The following is a 19,752-nucleotide window of genomic DNA, read 5'->3' on the forward strand; positions in this document are numbered from 1 at the left end:
CTGAACCCGCCGTTATGAACCTCCCGTCATTCTGATGGGAGTCACTCACCTCCGGCCCCACCACAGGCAGCCTTAACTTACTCAGGCACACCCCTGAGACAGGGGTAGGACTGACTTCCTGTTCTATCTAACTCTGCGAACTGTGTTGTTAGACTAGGTCATTCAAGCACTTGGTCTGAATACTGCGTTGACTTTAAGAATGTCAAATTATGCATTTTAATGTTTCCTACTATGCCCTGAAGTTAGAAGATAGAGCAAAGTTTCTACACAACCAATTAAGAAAATCAACAGAAAGCCTTCTACTTAGGGAAAAACAGGAAAGAATAAACTGTTCAAAAGGCAGTCAAATTAATTTCCCTGGAGATCTGTGACAACTACAAAGACATTCATCTCTCCGTAGTGAATTAAGCAAAATTCCATCAAGAAGAGTATAAAATCTGATGTTGAAAACAGAAACAGTGACTGTTATAAAAGCAGGCATAGTGACATTACAGGACACAGGAGAGGGAAGAGCACCTCTGGCCCAGACCTCGGTGCCCTGAAAGCACCACCCGCTAGGGGGCAGTACCCCGGGCTCCCTGTGGCACAGAGACCAGTGCCCGGGCAGGACCGCGTGGCCCCTGGAAAGCTGCCCCCTCCCAGGGCAACACGGTCACACTCATGGCAGGGCTTGAAGGGCTGTTCCTTTGACACTGGGCACCATCGCCACCCTAGAAGCACGAGCTGCATCTGGTTAGGAAAATCCCTGAGAGGCTCAGAGGCGTGGAAAGTACTTAGTGAAAGAAGCCGGTGTAGAATCTGCGACCCGTGCAGTTCACACTCAGTTCACACTCACGGTGTTTGAGGGGGAACCGCATGACACTAACTGGGCCCAGGCGGGAAGGAGGGATGAGAGAGATGTACCTACTTATGTAAAAGAGTCAAACCTCCACTTAAACAGACGTGCTCTGAGACCCCCGCCCTCACCCCACAAAATGCAGCAGCAATAGAAACACATTTCTGTTAGTTGGAAATATGCAGGCAAATACCAGAAGAAACAACTATAAATTGACGATAGTTACCTATGGCAGGGGCGTCAGTGTGGAGCAGGACTGAACACTCATGTTTTGGTATAAGCCCTGTACAACTATTTGAATTTCTAAAACTACCGCCATGAAACATTTTGATGAAAAGAAGTAAAACAGAACCAACAACCCCTGCCCCTACCACCACCCAACCCCGCAGGACTGAATCCCTGTCTTAAACAGCAGAGTGAGACGGACACAGAGGTGCAGGCTGGGCAACGACTAAGGCCGCGGTCCTGGCGGCGGGGGCCGTGCGGCGAGCAGCAGGGGGCCTGTCCCACGCTGCCACCCCCGTCTGCCACGCAGGAGCAGTTACACTTGTTCGAGTCCTTTATACTGCTGTGATGGGAGCCCCCTCAACTCAACCCCCCTAATGTTCTGTGGGTGACCGGGAACGAGCTCTGGGGGGGCGGGCAGGGCAGAGCAGGAGCCAATGGCAGGCAGACACCAAAGGACAAGGTGACCTTAGCTGACAGCCGCTGCCACAGAGCAGTGACCCGGGAAGCACCCCACATTGTGGCAGCCAAAGGGAGGACCCCAACCTCCCAAATTCTCCGCAGAGCCTGGCGATGGGGCTCTAAAAGGAATGCTTCAACACATTAATGGTGGTTTCCATAAAACACCTAACAAGGTGACTACCTGTGTACGTAATGAAGCTGATGGATGGAATCGATCGCCAACACCATTTCACCGATGTAGAATCTTGCCATATCTTCTGGAAGCTTGTCCTCAAATTTACTGAGCAGGGTCAGTAAATCGCCACCCACGTAGTAATCCATGACCAAGTACTGCAAATAGGCAGGGAAGACAGCATCCATCACCACCAGACCTCATGATCAGAGGCCACGCTCCTGCCGCAGAGCTTCTGGACCCGCGGAGTCTGGAGGGAGGCACCCAAGTGGCTCCTGTTGCCCAGGACGCGCCCCCGGAATGTGGACCTTGAGGCACGCTGGGTGTGAAGTGACGCATCCACCAGGGAACAGAGCTCAGTAAATATCTATTCTTGTCAATAAAATTTCTGCCTGCACAACATAACCAGATGGTATCAATACAGAAACCACACTCAATTTACAAATTGATCAGAGGACTGTTGATTTAACCCTAACCCTGGACCCAGAAACTGTTCATACAATGGTGAAAAACCATGGATGCCTAACTCGCCCAGCCACTGGGAAGACTGACTGATAACCAACAGGCTGTGCCCAATAAACCCCAGCTGTCCCCCCTCAAAACAAACATGTATTTTTTCGAATCTAAACAGTCTAACACACCATGTTACCTAGTCCTGGCCTACTGAATCTAATGGATTTCTCTGAGGTCTGAAAGAGATTATTTTAAGATAAATGAAAGAAATTCTACATGACTCCACTTCCTGGAAGCACATGGAGTCCACCGCTCAGAGTGAATTCACATGTCACCTGAGGCCCTGCCCTGCAAGTCCCGTGCGGCCACGGCTGGGGAAACGTGCCGGCCGCTCCCCGGGCGGAGGAGCTGGGCTAAGACCAGTTTCCCCAAGGTCCGTGCAGACTCCGTCCACTCAGAGCTCCATGGCGTGGACATTTCCAGGTTCAGGCAAACCTGGCAAGTCCTTCTCAGAGTTAAAAGTCCTAACAAAGCCATCATGAGTCATTCGGGGCCCAAGCCAAAGGTCTGATTTACCTTTCACTCCAAACTGGTTGTCCTGCACCTGTTCGCTTTTTTAATTAATTTATTATAATTGGAGGCTAATTACTTTACAATGTTGTGGTGGTTTTTCCCATATATCGACATGAATCAGCCACAGGCGTACGTGTGCCCCCTATCTCAAACCCCCTCCCCACCTCCCTCCCCATCCTCTCCCTCTGGGTGGTTCCAGTGCACCGGCCGTGAGTGCCGTGTTTCCATCAAACCTGAACTGGTCATCTATTTCACATATGGTAATATGCATGTTTCAGTGCCATTCTCTCAAATCATCCCACCTTGCCTTCTCCCACAGAGTCCAAAAGTCTGTTCTTTATATCTATGTCTCTCTTGGTATCTCACATATAGGATTGTCGTTATCATCTTTCTAAATTCCACATACACGTTAATATACTGTATTGGTGTTTTTCTTTCTGACTTACTTCACTCTATATAATAGGCTCCAGTCTCATTCATCTCGTTAGTACTGATTCAAATGTGTTCTTTTTAATGGCTGAATAATACTCCCTTGTGTATATGTACCACAGCTTTCTTATCCATTCGTCTGCCGATGGGCATCTAGGGTGCTTCCACGTCCTAGCTATTGTAAACAGTGCTGCGATGAACACTGGGGTACACGTGTCTCTTTCAATTCTGGTTTCCTCAGTGTGTATGCCCAGCAGTGGGATTGCTGGATCATACGGCAGTTCTATTTCCAGTTTTTTAAGGAATCTCCACACTGTTCTCCATAGTGGCTGTACTAGTTTGCATTCCCACCAACAGTGTAAGAGGTTCCCTTTTCTCTGCACCCTCTCCAGCGTTTACTGTTTGTAGACTTATTGATAGCAGCTGTTGTGAGCGGTGTGAGACGGTACATCGTTGTGGTTTTGATTTGCATTTCTCTGATAACGAATGATGCTGAGCATCTTTTCATGTGTCTGTTAGTCATCTGTGTGTCTTCTGCACCTGTTCTCTTACACGTCCAAGCTCATGCTACCCACACGCACGAGTCACAAAGTGATGAGCTGACACTGCAAGTAAGCCCCAGCTCCAGTCGGAACAAACAGCTGACAAGAACACGGGGACCAAGAGTCACCCCCAAACCTATGTCAGCAGCCCCAGTGGGCAGGGCTGCAAACCAGCATTTGTTGTTCGACGCGCCCGCCAGGGAAACTCGACGGAAAAGCCACTCAGGTCAAGGCGCCAACGTTCTGAATTCCCAGTTTCTTATTCTTACATATAATTCAAGACAGAAAACCCCCATTTCATAATAAACCAAGTGAAGAAAATAAGCACGCTATCTAATGATCAGAGTGAAGAAGTTCACCTGCATGATCACACTGCAACCAACCCTCGGTTTTATCGTCAGATGCACGTTTGGGCAGCAACAGTCCCAGAGAGCCTTGCTCGTTCTCAGTGCTGGCACACAAGAGTCAGAACCCCTGGCATGACGTCACGGGCCGGGGCCCTCGGGGCCCACACTTACCAGGTAGTTCTCGTCCTGGAAGGCGTAGTGCAGCGTGGTGATCCACTGACAGTCCCCGTTCACCAGCACGTCTCGCTCTTCCCGGAAACAGGCCGTCTGTGAAGTGGGGAGAAAGCCAGGCTGTGTCCACTGGGATGGCGCCTGCAGGGCGCAGCCCCGAGCAGACGCAGGCTCCGAGGCCACGGCCCCCGCCCTGCAGTGGACAGAGGCTCTGAGCGGATGCAGGCTCTAAGTGGACAGAGGCTCTGAGCAGACGCAGGCTCTGAGGCCACGGCCTCCACCCTCCAGGCCTGCAGTGGACGGAGGCTCTGAGCGGATGCAGGCTGAGTGGACAGAGGCTCTGAGCAGACGCAGGCTCTGAGGCCACGGCCCCCGCCCTCCAGGCCTGCAGTGGACCGAGGCTTTGAGTGGACGCTGGCTCTGAGGCCACGGCCCCCGCCCTCCAGGCCTGCAGTGGACGGAGGCTCTGAGTGGACGCTGGCTCCGAGACCACGGCCCCACCCCCCGCCCCCCAGGACGCAGGGACCAGGCGCATGGCGTCTCCCCGTGAGGGCTCCCACAGCAGCAGCGGGATCTCTGCTCTCTCCTGCCCCCGTGGCCCCACCCCGAGTGTGTTGGGGCTGCTGAGAAGTCACCTCCCCGCAGGGGGCTCGCACCCACCCCTCCACACGCCCCTTCCAGGGCCAACACGTGAGATTCAGCCCAGCTCACACCTGGACTTGGTGCACAGTATGCCAATTACAGGTTCTGTGTAACCAGGTTTAAATTTAGAAAGCAACATTCAACTCTTTAAATGTGCTCACGCACCATGACTAGTGTGATAAGGTGAGTCATCTACGCCTAAAGCTTTTATAATTTTTAATGTTTACCTTACACATACGTCACTAGAGATTAACGTAACAAGTTACATTATGTGTGGCCCAACTAGCTTCTTTCATAAGTCAATCCCTTCCGTAAAAATTTAAACTTCAATAGAATTTGCTACTAGTATTTCTTTCCCCGAGTACTTTATTCAGTCCCCAAACTTTCATGTAACAGTATCTTTTCCCCTGAGAAATGCTCCAGTGACTTTCCTGTGTTCACTGACCTGCCAGCGATGACAGGAAGAAGGGCTGCTGGGGCCGTTGGTGATGGATAAAGACGGAGAGGGGAGACACGCAGTGGACGGGGCGGGGCTGGGGGAAGGACGTGGAGTGGACGGGGCGGGGCCGGGAGGGGAGGGGGGGACGAGGAGTGGACAGGGTAGGGCCAGGGAGGGGAGGGGGGGACGAGGAGTGGACGGGGTGGGGCCGGGGGGGGGGATGTGGAGCAGACAGGGTGGGGCCGGGGGGGAGGACACAGAGTGGACAGGGTAGGGCCAGGGAGGGGGGGGACGCAGAGTGGACAGGGTGGGGCCAGGGAGGGGGGGGACGCAGAGTGGACAGGGTGGGGCCAGGGGGGGGGGGGACGCAGAGTGGACAGGGTGGGGCCAGGGAGGGGGGGGACGCAGAGTGGACAGGGTGGGGCCAGGGAGGGGGGGACGCAGAGCGGACAGGGTGGGGCTGGGGGGGACGCAGAGCAGACAGGGTGGGGCCGGGGGGGACGAGGAGTGGACAGGGTGGGGGCGGGGGACACGGAGTGGACAGGGTGGGGCCGGGGAGGGGACGTGGAGTGGACAGGGTGGGGCCAAGAAGGGGGCAGAGAAGGCCGAGTCACGGGACGCCTGCATTTCGAGTCGGGTGACCCTGACACTGGTGACAACACACGTTTGAACAATGACACGTGTAAGGCCGTGTGACGGGTCCAGCTGCAGATGGAAAGAGGACACGAGTGTGGACAGGGGAGGGGAGAAGCAGCATGTGGTTTAAAAGGACAGAGCTGGGTGGCCAGCAGGGAGCTGAGGCGGGAGCACTGGTGAGGGAGGAGGGACGGCCTGCGCTCAGGAGAGCCTCGTGTGTACTGTCCACACGGCGTGGCCACTAGCATCAGCAGGTAAACATCCATGAAAACAGCAAAGGGGCCACCTGGAGTTACCAGGAGGCGTCAGAGTGACGGGATGAGAAGGAATTTCCAGAGGAGGAGGGGGTGGTTCTGGAGGGGAGTGCCCGGGGCAGACAAAGGGCAGCAGCGGCCTGGGGGGGGATGGGGGCGGGGCGGGGAGAGCGAGGCCAGGGGCATGAAACAGCCGCCACCCAGGTGGACAAGGAAAAGAAACAGGCTGCCCTGCAGTGGTCACCTACTTTTATTTATAACCTTCCCTCCTCTAGAGGAGGGAGGGCAAAACATTCCCAGATTCAAGAATCCTTCTGCACCGGTAGCAGAACTGAGATAAGATGCCTGAGGGTTTTTTCCTGGCTGCATCAGGCCCGTGACATCTCAGCTCCCTGACAGGGGCTGAACCCACGCTCCGTGCAGTGGAAGCTTGGGAGTCCTAACCACTGGACCGCTGCCCCCGCAGACACACCCAAGGGGGCTCTCAAGAGAGAGGCACCTGGCCGGAGCCGACACCGAGAGGGATGGGTGGGAGAGGCTGAGGGCCTGCTGACAGAAAGCAGCAGCTCTTGTCAAGAAGGGAAGGACGGACAGACAGAAGGAAGGACAGACAGAAGGAAGGAAGGTCCAGATGTGCAAGGACTGTGGTTCTCACCAGCTGGGCTCCGTCAGACCTTTCCTGACATAGAAACTGCCTGTTTATGGATTTATTTAAGGCGCCTCACTTACCTCTGCTCTTTTCAGCATTTCCCACTTGTTAAGGATTTTCATGGCGTATATTCGTTCAGTGTTCTTCATTTTGACAACAGCAACCTGTCATACAAATGTGAGTTCAACAAAAATTCAGTTAACGAAGCACAAAAGGTCAGCAGCACATTTCATTAATTACAGAGAAAACTTAACTGCCTGGAAACCCTGGAAAATGAGCTGTTAAGGAAAGTAAAACTTTCTATTTAAGTGAAGATTTGCCCTTTTAAGCTTCAAAACTCGATTCTAGGACTTCCCTGGTGACACAACGGGGAAGACCCCACCTGCCAACGCCCGGGGACAATCCCCGGCCTGGGAAGGCTGCATGTGCCTCGGGGCAACTACAGCCCGATGCGAAACCCCAGAGCCCACGCCCCGTGCTCGGCCCCGTGCTCGGCCACAGGGGAGGCCACCGCAGAAGTCTGAGCACCACACCCAAGACAGCCCCTGTTCTCTCGCAGCTAAAGAAAGCCCGAGCAGCAAAAAAGGTCCAGTGTAAACAAAAATAAAAATAAATTGATTAAAAAGAAAGTCGGTTCTAGCCACATGCGGCCTGAATGACCTCCGTCGCCGGCTCAGCCCCCATCACTTCGGAGCTGAAGCACCAGAGCACGCGGTCTGCTGGCCTCTCTCTGGGGTCTGCACATTTACACAGCGATGGCTTTGCATTCTGTCAGGGGCTCCCAAGCTCCCCTCCTGCATTCTGGGGCTTCATCTCCCGGCACACCCACCCCCCTCCACCTCTCAGTCCTATGGCCAGCCCTGCACGTGCCAGGACTTGCCTCTGGGATTTTTTCTTCACAAGGGCAGTGAGTAACTGGGGTAGGGGATGTCTTCCTATATCTCACTGTTCACTGAACCCAGTGTGGGCAAGACGCACTGGGCAGAGCAGCTGGTGCTCTCTCTGGGCTGGTGCAGCAGCCCTACCGCAGACCATCATGTAGCTCCAAGGGCTTTTCAGGTGGAGCTTATACACGTTGACAGAACAAAAGTGGCCCATGAGGTATGTCGCGACACGCACGTGCGGTGCTGTATGTGGTCTCAGCTGTTACATAACCATGTATTTACAAAACGAGGGTGAGAGGCTGTGGGACAAGATAGCCTGAGCACCACCGTCTCGGCTAATTTGCTCTTTCCCTACAGGGAGCTCCAAAGTGTAAGCTGGGCAGATTCACTTCTTTGTGCCTCAGTTTTTACAACTAGGAAATGGACAACAGCAGGACTGTCCTAAGCCTGCCGTGTGAATCAAGACTCGACACGCTCAACACGGCTCAGGGTGGTTTAGGAACATAGGTATTAGCCCTCAACATGCTGGCTGTCAGCCATATTCGTCAAGGTACAACTCAAATGCCACCTCGTCCAGGAAGTCCTCTTGGACTGCTGCTGCTGCTGCTGCTGCTAAGTCGCTTCAGTCATGTCCGACTCTGTGCGACCCCAGAGACGGCAGCCCACCAGGCTCCCCCATCCCTGGGATTCTCCAGGCAAGAACACTGGAGTGGGTTGCCATTTCCTTCTCCAACACATGAAAGTGAAAAGTGAAAGGGAAGTCGCGAAGTCATGTCCGACTCCTAGCGACCCCATGGACCGCAGTCCACCATGCTCCTCCGTCCATGGGATTTTCCAGGTGAGAGTACTGGAGTGGGGTGCCAGTGCCTTCTCCTGGTCCCCATCAAATCTAAAATGAATTCTTCCATTGCTGCACATGAGATGTGATGTCTGCACCATCGTACGGCGCCTCCTACCCTATATAAATAAATCACTCACTCGTTGCCCTAAGTCCCCATCACAAAACCATAAGCAGTGATACTGACCCCTGCACCTGGGCTCTGCTGCCAAGGACTGCCACACACAGGGATAGGACAGAGAGTTACAAAAGCGAACCACTTATTCCCCTGCTTTCTAATCACCACCACACAGCAACATCATCGCAGCAGCCACAGGGGTGACATGCACAGAACACCGCCTGTGCCCGGGCTGTGCGGAGCAGCAGACCCTCTCCCTCAGCTCGCCCTCTCCAGTCCTAGATGGTGGCTCCTTCTAATACCGTCACAGGTGTGCCATCTGAGGTGCAGAGCCTCATTCCCACAGGTGAGTGCTGGGAAGGACTGTCTTAGCACAATGGTCACAATTAGATATAATCCTCCCAGAGCCTGCAGAGGGTCGGAGGTACATGCCCTGCACGGCTGGGCTCCCAGCCAGGGTCCCCTCCACATGAGTGCCCACGACCACCCTCTGGCCCTCACCCCCTTCACCTCGTCACCGCCACTCCAAGGGCCGCTCCCCTCACACCACACCTAAGCGGCTGTCTGTCCGCTGCCGATTCAGAAATCACTGACCAAACTCACTACAATTCTGAATAAATTAAGAACAACAACAAATGAACATTTAGTGGGCTCTCCAACACGTCTAAGGACAGGAACTCTGAGCACACGCTGTCATCATCTGAGGAGTGTCTATTTCTTCCTGGGAATCAGCTATAATCTGGGTGGGTAAGATATTAAGTGGAGGAAAAAAACCTGCTAGTACTTAGTACAGAAACGGTCTAACCTGGTAAGCAAGGCAGAGCTGCTGACCTTTGAGAAAAAGAACGCGATTCTGAAAACGACAAGCATCAGTGATGACCCAGACCTTACCGGGAACGACACGCAGACCACAAGAGAGCGCGGCTCTCGAAAGGAGCCCTGCCGGGGCACAGAAAGCTTTCAGAGAGCACCCAGGACGGTTCTGATAAAGTACACGCGCACAGAGGCAGGGGAGGAGGGGGAGGGAGCGCAGGCGAGAGCAGCACAGCTATGCCACGATCAAGAAAATGAGATGAAACGCCAACAAAACGGTATCTGAGTAAAGGGCTGGACCGGTCTCTGAACCGCTCTATGCACACAGCTGTTCTCTTAATTTGAACCTGTTTCTAAACAAAGCTTTCACAGCTCTGCTTCTTTAAATCATCCTAGGAACAAGGGGCAGCAGCGCAGGGTGGCTGGACACGCGGGCTTTGCGTCAGGCACAGGGGTCAGCGCTGCCCCCCACCGCCCACCTGCGGCCAGGCCCCCACTCTGCGACTCAGCCTCGCACCTTCTCCATGTCCATGAAAGCATGTGAGGCCTGTGGTGCCCAGCACACGGTCACCCTCAGGGACCTGCCGTCACGTCCAAAGCCACGGCCCTGGGCACCGCACCGCGGAAGCCGGGGAGTAAGCCCCCACTGCAGTACAGGGTCGGAAGAACCTCCCGGGCCACTTCTCCACACTGAGGGGAGGACAGAGACGTGTTCAAAGCTCAGCAACAAGCCAACACCCTGAGACTCCAAGCCCTGGCTGAATAATAACCTAGAAATTTCACTGAGCTCTGCTACAATTTTGAGATAAGAGGGACATACTCCACTCCAAGCAGACTCTGCAAGTTCTTTCTACAGGCAGGGCTCTTGAACAGTGCCGCCATAGTGTCAGAGGCACAGGTGCACACACCTGTCTACGCACGGTACACACATCTATCTGTGTACAGCTGCACACACAAGGCGGATCTGCACACAGACTCTTCCCCCATCCCTGGCTTGTCACGAGGAAGCAATCATTCAATTAGAACCACGTGTGAAGAACACTCAGGACACAACAATGATTAGGGTATTCCCATTCCCACTATCCGCTGGGTGCTCTGGAGACAGAGGAGCTGAAACAGGGCCACATTTCAGGCACGTGATGACAAGACCACTCCTGGGAGGAACGTCGGTGATGGGAAGGGGAGCCGCAGAGCCCAGAACTCCAGCTGCGCTGGTGAGGGCGGCGCCCGTGTGCAGGCGGGCCGACGGACACAGGACGCCTGGCCGGGGGAGCTGGGTGAGGAGGGCTGGTGTGGGGGCCCAGGCCACAGAGCCCAGGAGGGCTGACGATGTACCTCTCACAGAGAAGCTGCTAAACCTGGAGAGGGAGCCAAGGCTGGACTCCAAGGATGCATCTCTCTTGATCCGGGAGGAACTGAAAAGTGATCAACGTTATCTTCTATGAAAATCGGAAACTGACTTTTGCATTAAGTTCTTTGGCAAAAAAGAGCACTGAAGATAACTGTCAAGTCTTCTGGCACAACAACGTCCCCCCTGGTGCTTTTGTTTTCTCCTCCCGAAGGCCATCCCTGTCCTGCCCTGGGGTCTCCTCCTGCCCCCCACCCTGACACCCTACAGGGCTTGCTGTCAGTGTGGAGCTCTGCGTGGCCAGCGCTGTGCCCAGCAGACCACCCCGCTCCTGGCACAGGGGAGACAGTCGGTGGAAGGGTATACTGAACTGAGCTGGGTTTCAGTTTGAAGAGAGATCTGCTGTTTCTCCGTGTAGCTCTCTTTTTCCCTGCTGGGGGAGGGCAGGGCTCCCAGGATGTGGGGGCTCCGGGGAGAAAGGGGAAGGACTTCTCCGGGAACAGGATGCTCCATACTGACTGGGGAGCTGATTGCAGAGGAGCAGATGACTGTCGTAACTAGAACCGTTCACCCAGATCTATGCATCTCATGGGGAGGTACACCTCAGTATCTGAAAGCAACAGCCAACGTCCCCGTCCCGCCCCAGCCTATAGCCGGTCTGGGGTCGCCCCGGGTCAGAGCTGCCCCCAGTGGCAGGCCTCCCCCTCCCTCTGCAGCCTGGAGAGATCTGCTCTCAGGTCTTCGGAGGGGAGAGGAAGGTATGAGGACGACAGGTCCCCCACAGAGCGTGGGCCGGGGCCTGACGCGAGGCCGGGGGTTTCCACGGAAGAAAAAGAGCGCGACACACAGCTACCCACGTGTATGCCAGCAGGCCAGGCTTTCTCACGCAGGTACTCTGAAGGCGTTTTCATCGCAGCTGTCTCCTTCTGTGTATTCTACTCAAGCCCTGCAGATACAGCAGGGCTGTCCTCAGGTGCTGGCAGCGCAAGAATCGTCAAAAATGCTGAGATGTTTTCTAAAACAGATGCCAGTCCGCAGCAGTCATGAGAAGCTCCAGGGCAAAGAAGCCATCTCATTAAACCCTGCTCTGCTTCCTTCCGCGTGTAGTGTGAAGTGTACGCCGTGCATGCAGAGTCACTGGCGAGCAGAGCACACGCGTGGCTGGGACGTGACAGGGCGCTTGGCTCACCAACACACACAGCTCCCGGCCCAGGCGCACTGAAGCAAATCTGAAGGAGCGGCATTACTGCCGTTCAGTGAAGGGCCCCCTGCGAACGCACCGGATCCCGGCCCGCTGCTGGGCTCTGAGACAGGAGGTCAGCGGCTCTGGCCCGGGTGCACAGGCTGCTCCCATCTGTACCCCCACACACACACACAGGCCTGGACTCAACCCCACAAGGACAGACGGGCGGCGGGCAGGCTACCAACAGTGAGCACCGCCGAGACGATCGTTCCTTTTTTCTAAAATGGCTGCCAAGACTTTTTTCAGCTGACAAATGGATAATTTTAAAAACTTACTCTGTCAGAAAGAACTATTCTGGTCCAGACAATATTTAGGGTAATTCACCAGTCACCACCTTTTGTTTTTTTTTCTTTTTGTTTTTTTTTTCTCCTTAATTCTATCTTTCAGATTTTATCCACCAAGAACTCTCCAAATGATACCAATAAATTACCTCATCTCAAAAATCAACGTACAGGACCCTAGAAACGCTAGATAACAGTTGATAGGCAAAACTGAAGGATGGGAGGGAAGGGAAGAGGGAGGGAAGAAGTCTACCTTACCTCACCAAAAGCACCTCTTCCAATCACTTTAATGATCTCAAAGTCTTCTCGATGAAGCTGCATTTCCTTCACCAGTTGTGTAAATGGTTTTGCTACAAACGAAAAGAAGTCAAATTAACAATTTACTCTAATAAGTTGATAACAGATAAAAATTTTATAATTGGGGCATTCTAAGAAGTTATATTTTACTTAGAAGCAGTTTACCTTGTAAATGAATACTTTTTAAAACATGTAATATATCTGTAAGGATTCCCTTGGCAACTCAGTGGTAAAGAATCCACCTGCCAACGTAGGAGAAGTGGGCTCAATCCCTACAGAAGGAAATGGCAGCCCACTCCAGTATGCTTGCCTGGGAAATGCCATGGACAGCCTGTGGGGTTGCAAAGAGTCAGACACAACGTGGTGCCTAACACCAACACTTGAGAAGTCATGGACAGCCGGAGAGTCGGCGTGTACACCAGACTAAGGTGGGCATCCGTACTGGACACGCACTTCAGCATGTGTCATAACAAACACCATCACAACAACGGCCCCCTGGGAAACTCGGGGCAGTGGGGCTCTCCCCCCGAGCAAGCTGTGGACGCTCAACTCTCCCACAGGGCAGCACAGGCCAGCGGACCAGGTCCGTGACCTCTGGGTGCCAAGAATCAGCCTGCGGGACTCCCGGTAACCACCTTGAGTTGCTGGAGCCCCTGGCGGTGCCGGGGGCAGGCTGGGAGCACTGCACCCCGACACGGGCCGCACGCCATTCTCGAGGTTCACTGTGTGATCACCCACGCTTCAGGGAGAAGAAAACGGAGCCAGGTTTCTGTGCAACGTGGACTGGGTCAGATAGTGTCTCCCCAACAACCTGTGGATGTGATCTGACTTGGAAGTGTGGTCTCTGCAGATGTCATCAAGCTAAGAGAAGGTCCCAAACAGGAACGGGGTGGGCCCTAAACCCAGCATGACTGGCGCATACAAAAAACCTAAACCAGAGAGATGATGAGGGGAGTCACGTGAAGATGGAGGCACAGAGCCCAGGGGTTCAGCGACAAGCAAGGGGCGCCCCCAACTGCTGCTGCTGCCAGTCGTTGGGAGAGGGAGGGACAGGCTTTCCCCAAGGGCCTGCAGAAGGAGCACGGCCCTGCTGACCCCGACTTGGGACTTCTGGCCCCAGAGCTGTGGGAGAACAGGAACTCTCTTGCTCCTCTGGGGCCCCCAGCTGGTGGTGAGCTGTCAGAGCAGCCCCAGGGCCGGGAGCCCACGGACGCAGGACGCAGCGTGACCGCCGTCCGCCCCGCCCTCGCCTGGCCTGTCACAGTGCTCACACCCTCAGGCCTACAGCCCTGTGTCCGGCCGACCTGGACTTGTTCTCCACAGCTCTCTTTCAGGTCCTCCACGATGACAGCTTCACGAGCACTGCCCTGGGGGGACATGGGCACACGTATGAAGGTTCTCTCTGGGTTGTCTGTTATAACTGCATGTGCACCTACATTATCTCCCCCCAAATCCTGCAAATCTCATCTCTTCTGGACTTCCAATTGAGCTCCACATTCTTAATCTAACTCAATTATTTTCTCCTTAAGTAGCTGCTTAGTCCACCAAGGTTTGACAAGCAAGGTTTGCTGATCCAAGGAACAAAGAGCAGCAGAAGGTTCTTGGCTCCTGCTGGTAGTAAATTACCACCGCCGCCACTGTAAACACCCATCAGCACTGAGATTAGGGAACAGAACACACCAGGTCTGGATTATGTAGGGGCGAAAAGCAAGGCTAACGAAAACCCCTGAGCTAGAGCTTAAAAGGTCCCCTATGGCCTCATGATTTATTTCAAACATCACCCAAAACATCCATTCCCAGGAATCCTCATGGAAATGCAGACTTTCAACAGCCACTGAAGACCATCACCTCTCTCGGCATCTTCTGGGGGAACCACATGGTACCTTCGTTTTACCGTGAAGAAGACACTCCCGGCAAAGCTGACGTGCCCAGCACGTCCTCCCCCAGCAGGAGAGCAAGCCTGGGAAGGCGATGCTGCGGCGCTCCCGGGAAGGAGCTGAGCCTCGCGCATGCGGCGTGTGCCCGGCAGACACTCCTCCTGGCAGGGCGCGCGGCACTCTGCTGCAAAAACCCCGAAGACTCACGCAGCCTGCTGGCCGCTGTCATAAACGCGCAGGGCCAAAGGCAGTGTTCATGGAGGTCAAAGGCAACTCCATCCCTCACTGTGCTGCAAATCCTTGTAACTTCCCCTGTTCCCATTCCCACCCTCGATTGTAGACACAGTAAGTGTTCATATAGCTATTTTTCATATTTTGCCTTCAATTTCTCACATTTTTCATGTTTCTAAACCACTCAACTATCATTTTAACAGTTGCATAACATTTCAGTAAGCTGACACACCCACAACTTAAAATTGTGTCTACTTAATGCAGAGGTTAAAGGTTTAATTCTTTAAAATTATTTCCTTATGATGAATAAATCTGCAATAAACTTTTCATACACACAGATTTTTCTTTCTTTTTTTTTAACTATTTTAAGTTAATTTTTAGGATGAAATTCCAGGATTCTCCTCTGGGTGCTAACATTTTATCCAGTTCCTAACCTGCCTTTCACCCCACAATGATGCCTCGTCTCCCTTTGAAATTAAAAGATTCTTTGACGCCTGGTGAGGTAATGTTCTCCCATATCCGGCTGTATGCCCTGGGATGTTAACTATCCATTTATGACATCTGCTCATTGATCTCATGACATCTGCTTCACCCTTTTGAATCAACTGTACTCCAGCACTCTACTTTGGCTTTGTCAGATGTACAACGGTAAACGCCAGGCCTCCACTCTGCTGCCTCTTTTCATCTGAATTGCGCTATTTTTATTTTATAGCAATTATTACTTTTAATAAAACCAACTTCACGTTCCCTGTAATCCTATTATTAGGGCTTAGAAAGTTGTAACTCTTTAATAAAGATCTGAAAGTCAACCCTACTTTTGGCTAGACGGTTTCTTACAACAGTCAACCCACCATTCATCTGTCGTTCAGAGCACTCCGGAACCTGGTGTGAAGTGTCTGTCTTGATTGCCAGGGGTGACTATCTATAAGCACGTAAACGGTCCAGGGAAACATCCCGAGTTCTGGGAAACATCACTCCTCCCGAATGGGCAGGAGGCGGCCACACGGCTGCAGGGACCAGGGAAAGTCCTGGTTTCCTTCCATTCAGGGGAGTCAAGTTCAAAGTGGGACACTGGTAGCCCTGTTACCTTAGAAAAGGCATCTGCTCCTCTGACTAAATTTTCCACAAAACAGGCAAAAAGCCCCTCCTCCTCAGGGACCCATCCGCAGCGAGGGCTGAGGCAGGGGCGCAGGAGGCCCTTGTGGCAGAGGAGCCCCGGGTGGCTTTCTCGGCGTCTCCTCTTTCCGCATCAGCGGTCCTACCTGATGTTCCTCAAGGCGTCCTCTTACTCTCTTGATGGAACCATTTTACTGCTTATGCATTCTACACAGCTCTGAACAACTTCCCTGAGATGCATGAACACGGATTTACAAGGTCCAGCCTGATAAACAGGGGAAGAAACATGGAAACACCCCAAATGAAAGCTTGAAAAGATAAAGGAAGTAAAACTCAAGCAATAGGAAATTAACTAGGTAAAAAATCTAATTTTTAAAATAAAGAGCACTAAAAAGAATCCAGAAGGAAAGTGTCATCTCTGAAGAATCCTAAATATTTTCAAACAGTTCTGAAGACACAGTAAAAATATTACAGTGCTAGGTTAAAAAAACAACCATTGAGACTGCATTAGCTGGAGCCTGAACAGAGAATCACACCAGAGCAGCAGACCCCTGAAACCACAGCAGCACTGAGGCCAGAAACTGCTCTGGCGGGACAGGACCGAGGAAGACAAGGAAAGGGGAAAGAGCCACCTTTCCAACAGGGCGCCAGTGTCAGCGGAGAGACCAGGGGACCCTGCCGTCCGGACCGGGCAGCGTCTAGGGACAGAGCCCACGGGGGTGTTTGAGGAAAACGTAACAGACAAGGCTGGTGGCTAGGTAACCAAAAAGACGGAAGCGCATGGGATTATCATGAAACAGCAGGAGCAGGAAGCAGCCGATACACCCGGGGACCAGGAGACCCACGGGGAGAAGCAGGACTGGTGAGGCCGGGCACAGGGCTCCACACTCGGGACTCGGAGGGTGGGCGGCGGCTGGGGCTGGCTGCCAGCGTCTCTGAGCACAAAGGCAGGTTGTAGGGGCTGGAGGCCCGCAAGCTGAGAGGGACACTGGCCAGCTGCTGCTGAGGTCTCTGCAAGCGTGGGAAAACACCCAAACCGGGGCCGCGGCCCACGACCGGAAGACACTTCCTGCCAGGAGGAAGTTGGGGGCCAGGTGTCCACTGCAGAGGTGAGCCCAGATTCAACTCTGAAACTCGGGAAGGAGTCTCAGCTGTGCGGAGCATTCTGCCCAGGGTTCACAAATGCCCCTGGAAGGAAGAGGAGCCGGCAGGAAGCTGCCAGGCTGTTCCTCCTCCAGCCCTCTCCGTCTCCCTCCGGTGCGCCCTGGGCAGAGCCCAACAAGGAGCAGGTTTAGAGCCCAAACTGGGTGATACTGGGGTGAGGAAGACATCCGTGCGGGGGACATGGTAACAGCAGGGACAGGGGGCTTGTTACACACGGAAAGCCTCATGCCCTCAGTGACCAGCCCCAGGACAATGGGAGCCAGGGTCACGACTGTCAGAAAAGGGAGAACAAAGGCCCTGCAGTACTGGATTAGCAGTGGAGGCAGCAGGGAGAACTCATGGCTTTCAATGTGTGGACGTAATGGCTGTACACACACACCCACCCCCACCCCACCCCCACACACCCCCCCCCACACACACAACCCCCCCCCACACACACACCCACACCCACCCCCCCACACACACCCCCCCCCCGCTCTGTCTCCATGGAGGGCCAGGAGGCAGCATCACCTCAACAAGAAGCATCATTAGGGAAAGATCTTGGTTTCTAAACACCATTCTCCAGCTAAGGAACCTCCAGCTAAGGGCTCCTCCGTCGATTCCAGAGCTGGGTCAGGCAAGCACAGGTGAGCCTGGAGCCCCCTGTTGTGCCCAAAAGTAAGCAAGCACTCGAATGAGAGTGAATGGAAACAGTCACAGATCATCCCGCCCATTAAATAAAACAAGGTTAGGAATACACATGGATAATAAATTCATCAAGAAGTTTTAAAATCTGATGAGAAATGGGATATTTACAGTTTTAAAGTACATCCAAAAAAAATAAATAAATAAAATAAAGTACATCCAAACGGATACTAATGGATCAAACAGAGAAACAGTGACCTCACAGTGCAGCCTGGCCGACTCGCCGCCGACCCGGGGATCGGAGTGAGACTGCGCCACCCAGGGGACACAACGAGAATCACCGAGTTCTGTACCCTGAATTCAATCGCGAGGACACAGGACGGAAGCCTAAGCTGTGGAGACAGTCCAGGAAATGACTGGCTTACAGAGGGCTCAGCTGTGACAGTTAGGCGAGGCCAGGCACATCCCCAGCGAGGGAGGGACAGGACGGAAGCGCAGGGCTGGGATCTCAGCCCCTCTGCTGCGGGAGAAGGCGGGCCGGCGGGCCTGGGGGAGTGCAGTGCTACAGTCCTGATCTGGGGGTGCAGACTACGGGGTGCAGGGAACACACACTCAACTCAACCTTCGGGGGGGGTTATGTAAGCAACTCACCCTCAAGTTGTTGAGGGAATTCTTTATACCGCTATCTGCAGCTTTTCTGTAAGTTTGAGACTGTTTCCAAAAAATTTAACCTCTTTTTAAAGATCATCAGCTGGTATCTGGAAAGCGGGTGCGGCTGTGGGGCAGGTGGGGGTGGGGGGGCCGCCTCCCACCACGAGACGGAGCACAGTTGAGGCTGACGATGCTGCACCAGGTCACGCTCTGGAAGAGCACTGCCTGCGACGTGGGCGGAGCAGGGGAGACTCCAGGGCGAGTGGGGGGGGGGGCAGTGATGGACTCTGCTGCAGAGTCGGAGACAGAGACGAGACCAAACGCACTGTTCTCACAAGAGTCTACTGCTGTTTCATGTTTTCAAACAAGAGTCTCACTTCAGAGCAGCCAGCTGACCCCAGGATGGCTTCCTATTGGGAGGAAACTGGAGCTCACTGGGAGGGAGCCGGGCAGCAGCATTTTGAAGGCTGCTCCACTGACTGACTACGCCTAGAGCTCCGCTGCTCCTCAGAATACAAGACCAGGATTCTATGAGCTGTGCCCAATGGGGAGCAAGCAGCTTGTCATGACACTCTTAAAACAGACAGGTTGCAAAGCAAAATCACAGCAACCAAAACACCATTAGGGATTCATTTTAAACATAATTTATATTAAGATTCTCTCCAAAGTCAGATATTATGGGTAGCTTGAAGAAAACAGATTCATTATAATGCTTAAGATAACATTTGCTTTTTCACAGTAATAATGAACCCGTAGATTCTGAAGTAAAACAACACAAATACTCCAAACCTTAAGAAAGAGTAAGGTGACCTCTCCTCTCATGCCAGCAACCGGCAAACACAGGAGGGCCCCTGCACTGAGGCAGTGCCGCGGGCACGGGCTGGCCGGCCCGTGGGGACCCTCGCTCAGTGACTGCTGGGGTGGGCACCACTCGGAGCCCCACCCCACACGCATGGTGACCTGCAGCTGCGGCCTGAGACGCCCCCAAGAGCCCACCCCATCAGGCAGTGACAAAGCCACCACCCCACCCTCCGGTGCTGGCCTGCATGCACCCTCCAGCCCCCAGCACCATCTTCTCCCAAACCAGCACCGTCCCAGCACTTCCCTGCTGCAGACTCTTGAACAGAGCTTGCCGCCGCCCCTCCCCCACAACACCCCGTGCGCCCCTCCCCCTCAGTTCCACGACACCCACCTTTCAGTGCCTCGGGCCTGAATGTGGTGTTCCGAAGCAGGGCCCTGTGAGGGGTACCCCGCCCCCCACAAGTGGAACACAAGGGAACCAGCAAACACAGCTGCCTCAGCAACCAGTCTTCAGGAAAGGTGACCATCTCCACTGGGAGCGCCTTTTTTTCTAAGAATACATTCAACAACTTGGGATATTTTCCAGCAAAAAAGACAGAATAAAGCTTAGCCCTTAGACAGCTAAACCTTGATTAGG

The 19,752-nt window shown here is 53.6% G+C and overlaps 1 protein-coding gene across 2 annotated transcripts in view; it reads right to left on the bottom strand.

The window, feature by feature from the left end:
• The window catches only part of CDC42BPB (CDC42 binding protein kinase beta), a 98,222-nt gene that overhangs the window by 42,390 nt on the left and 36,080 nt on the right, over positions 1-19,752 (bottom strand). For both annotated transcript variants that reach the window (XR_009732231.1, XM_061395413.1), the window contains exons 2-5: positions 12,613-12,704; positions 6,910-6,993; positions 4,210-4,305; positions 1,704-1,852 (exon numbers count right to left, since the gene is read on the bottom strand). Coding sequence is in view for 1 of the 2 variants with exons in the window: in XM_061395413.1 (XP_061251397.1) it covers positions 1,704-1,852; positions 4,210-4,305; positions 6,910-6,993; positions 12,613-12,704 (421 nt within the window). In the remaining variant the exon portion in view is untranslated. The remainder of the gene's footprint in view (positions 1-1,703; positions 1,853-4,209; positions 4,306-6,909; positions 6,994-12,612; positions 12,705-19,752) is intronic.

This window comes from Bos javanicus, chromosome 21 (assembly GCF_032452875.1).
Source record: "Bos javanicus breed banteng chromosome 21, ARS-OSU_banteng_1.0, whole genome shotgun sequence".
NCBI lineage: Eukaryota > Metazoa > Chordata > Mammalia > Artiodactyla > Bovidae > Bos > Bos javanicus.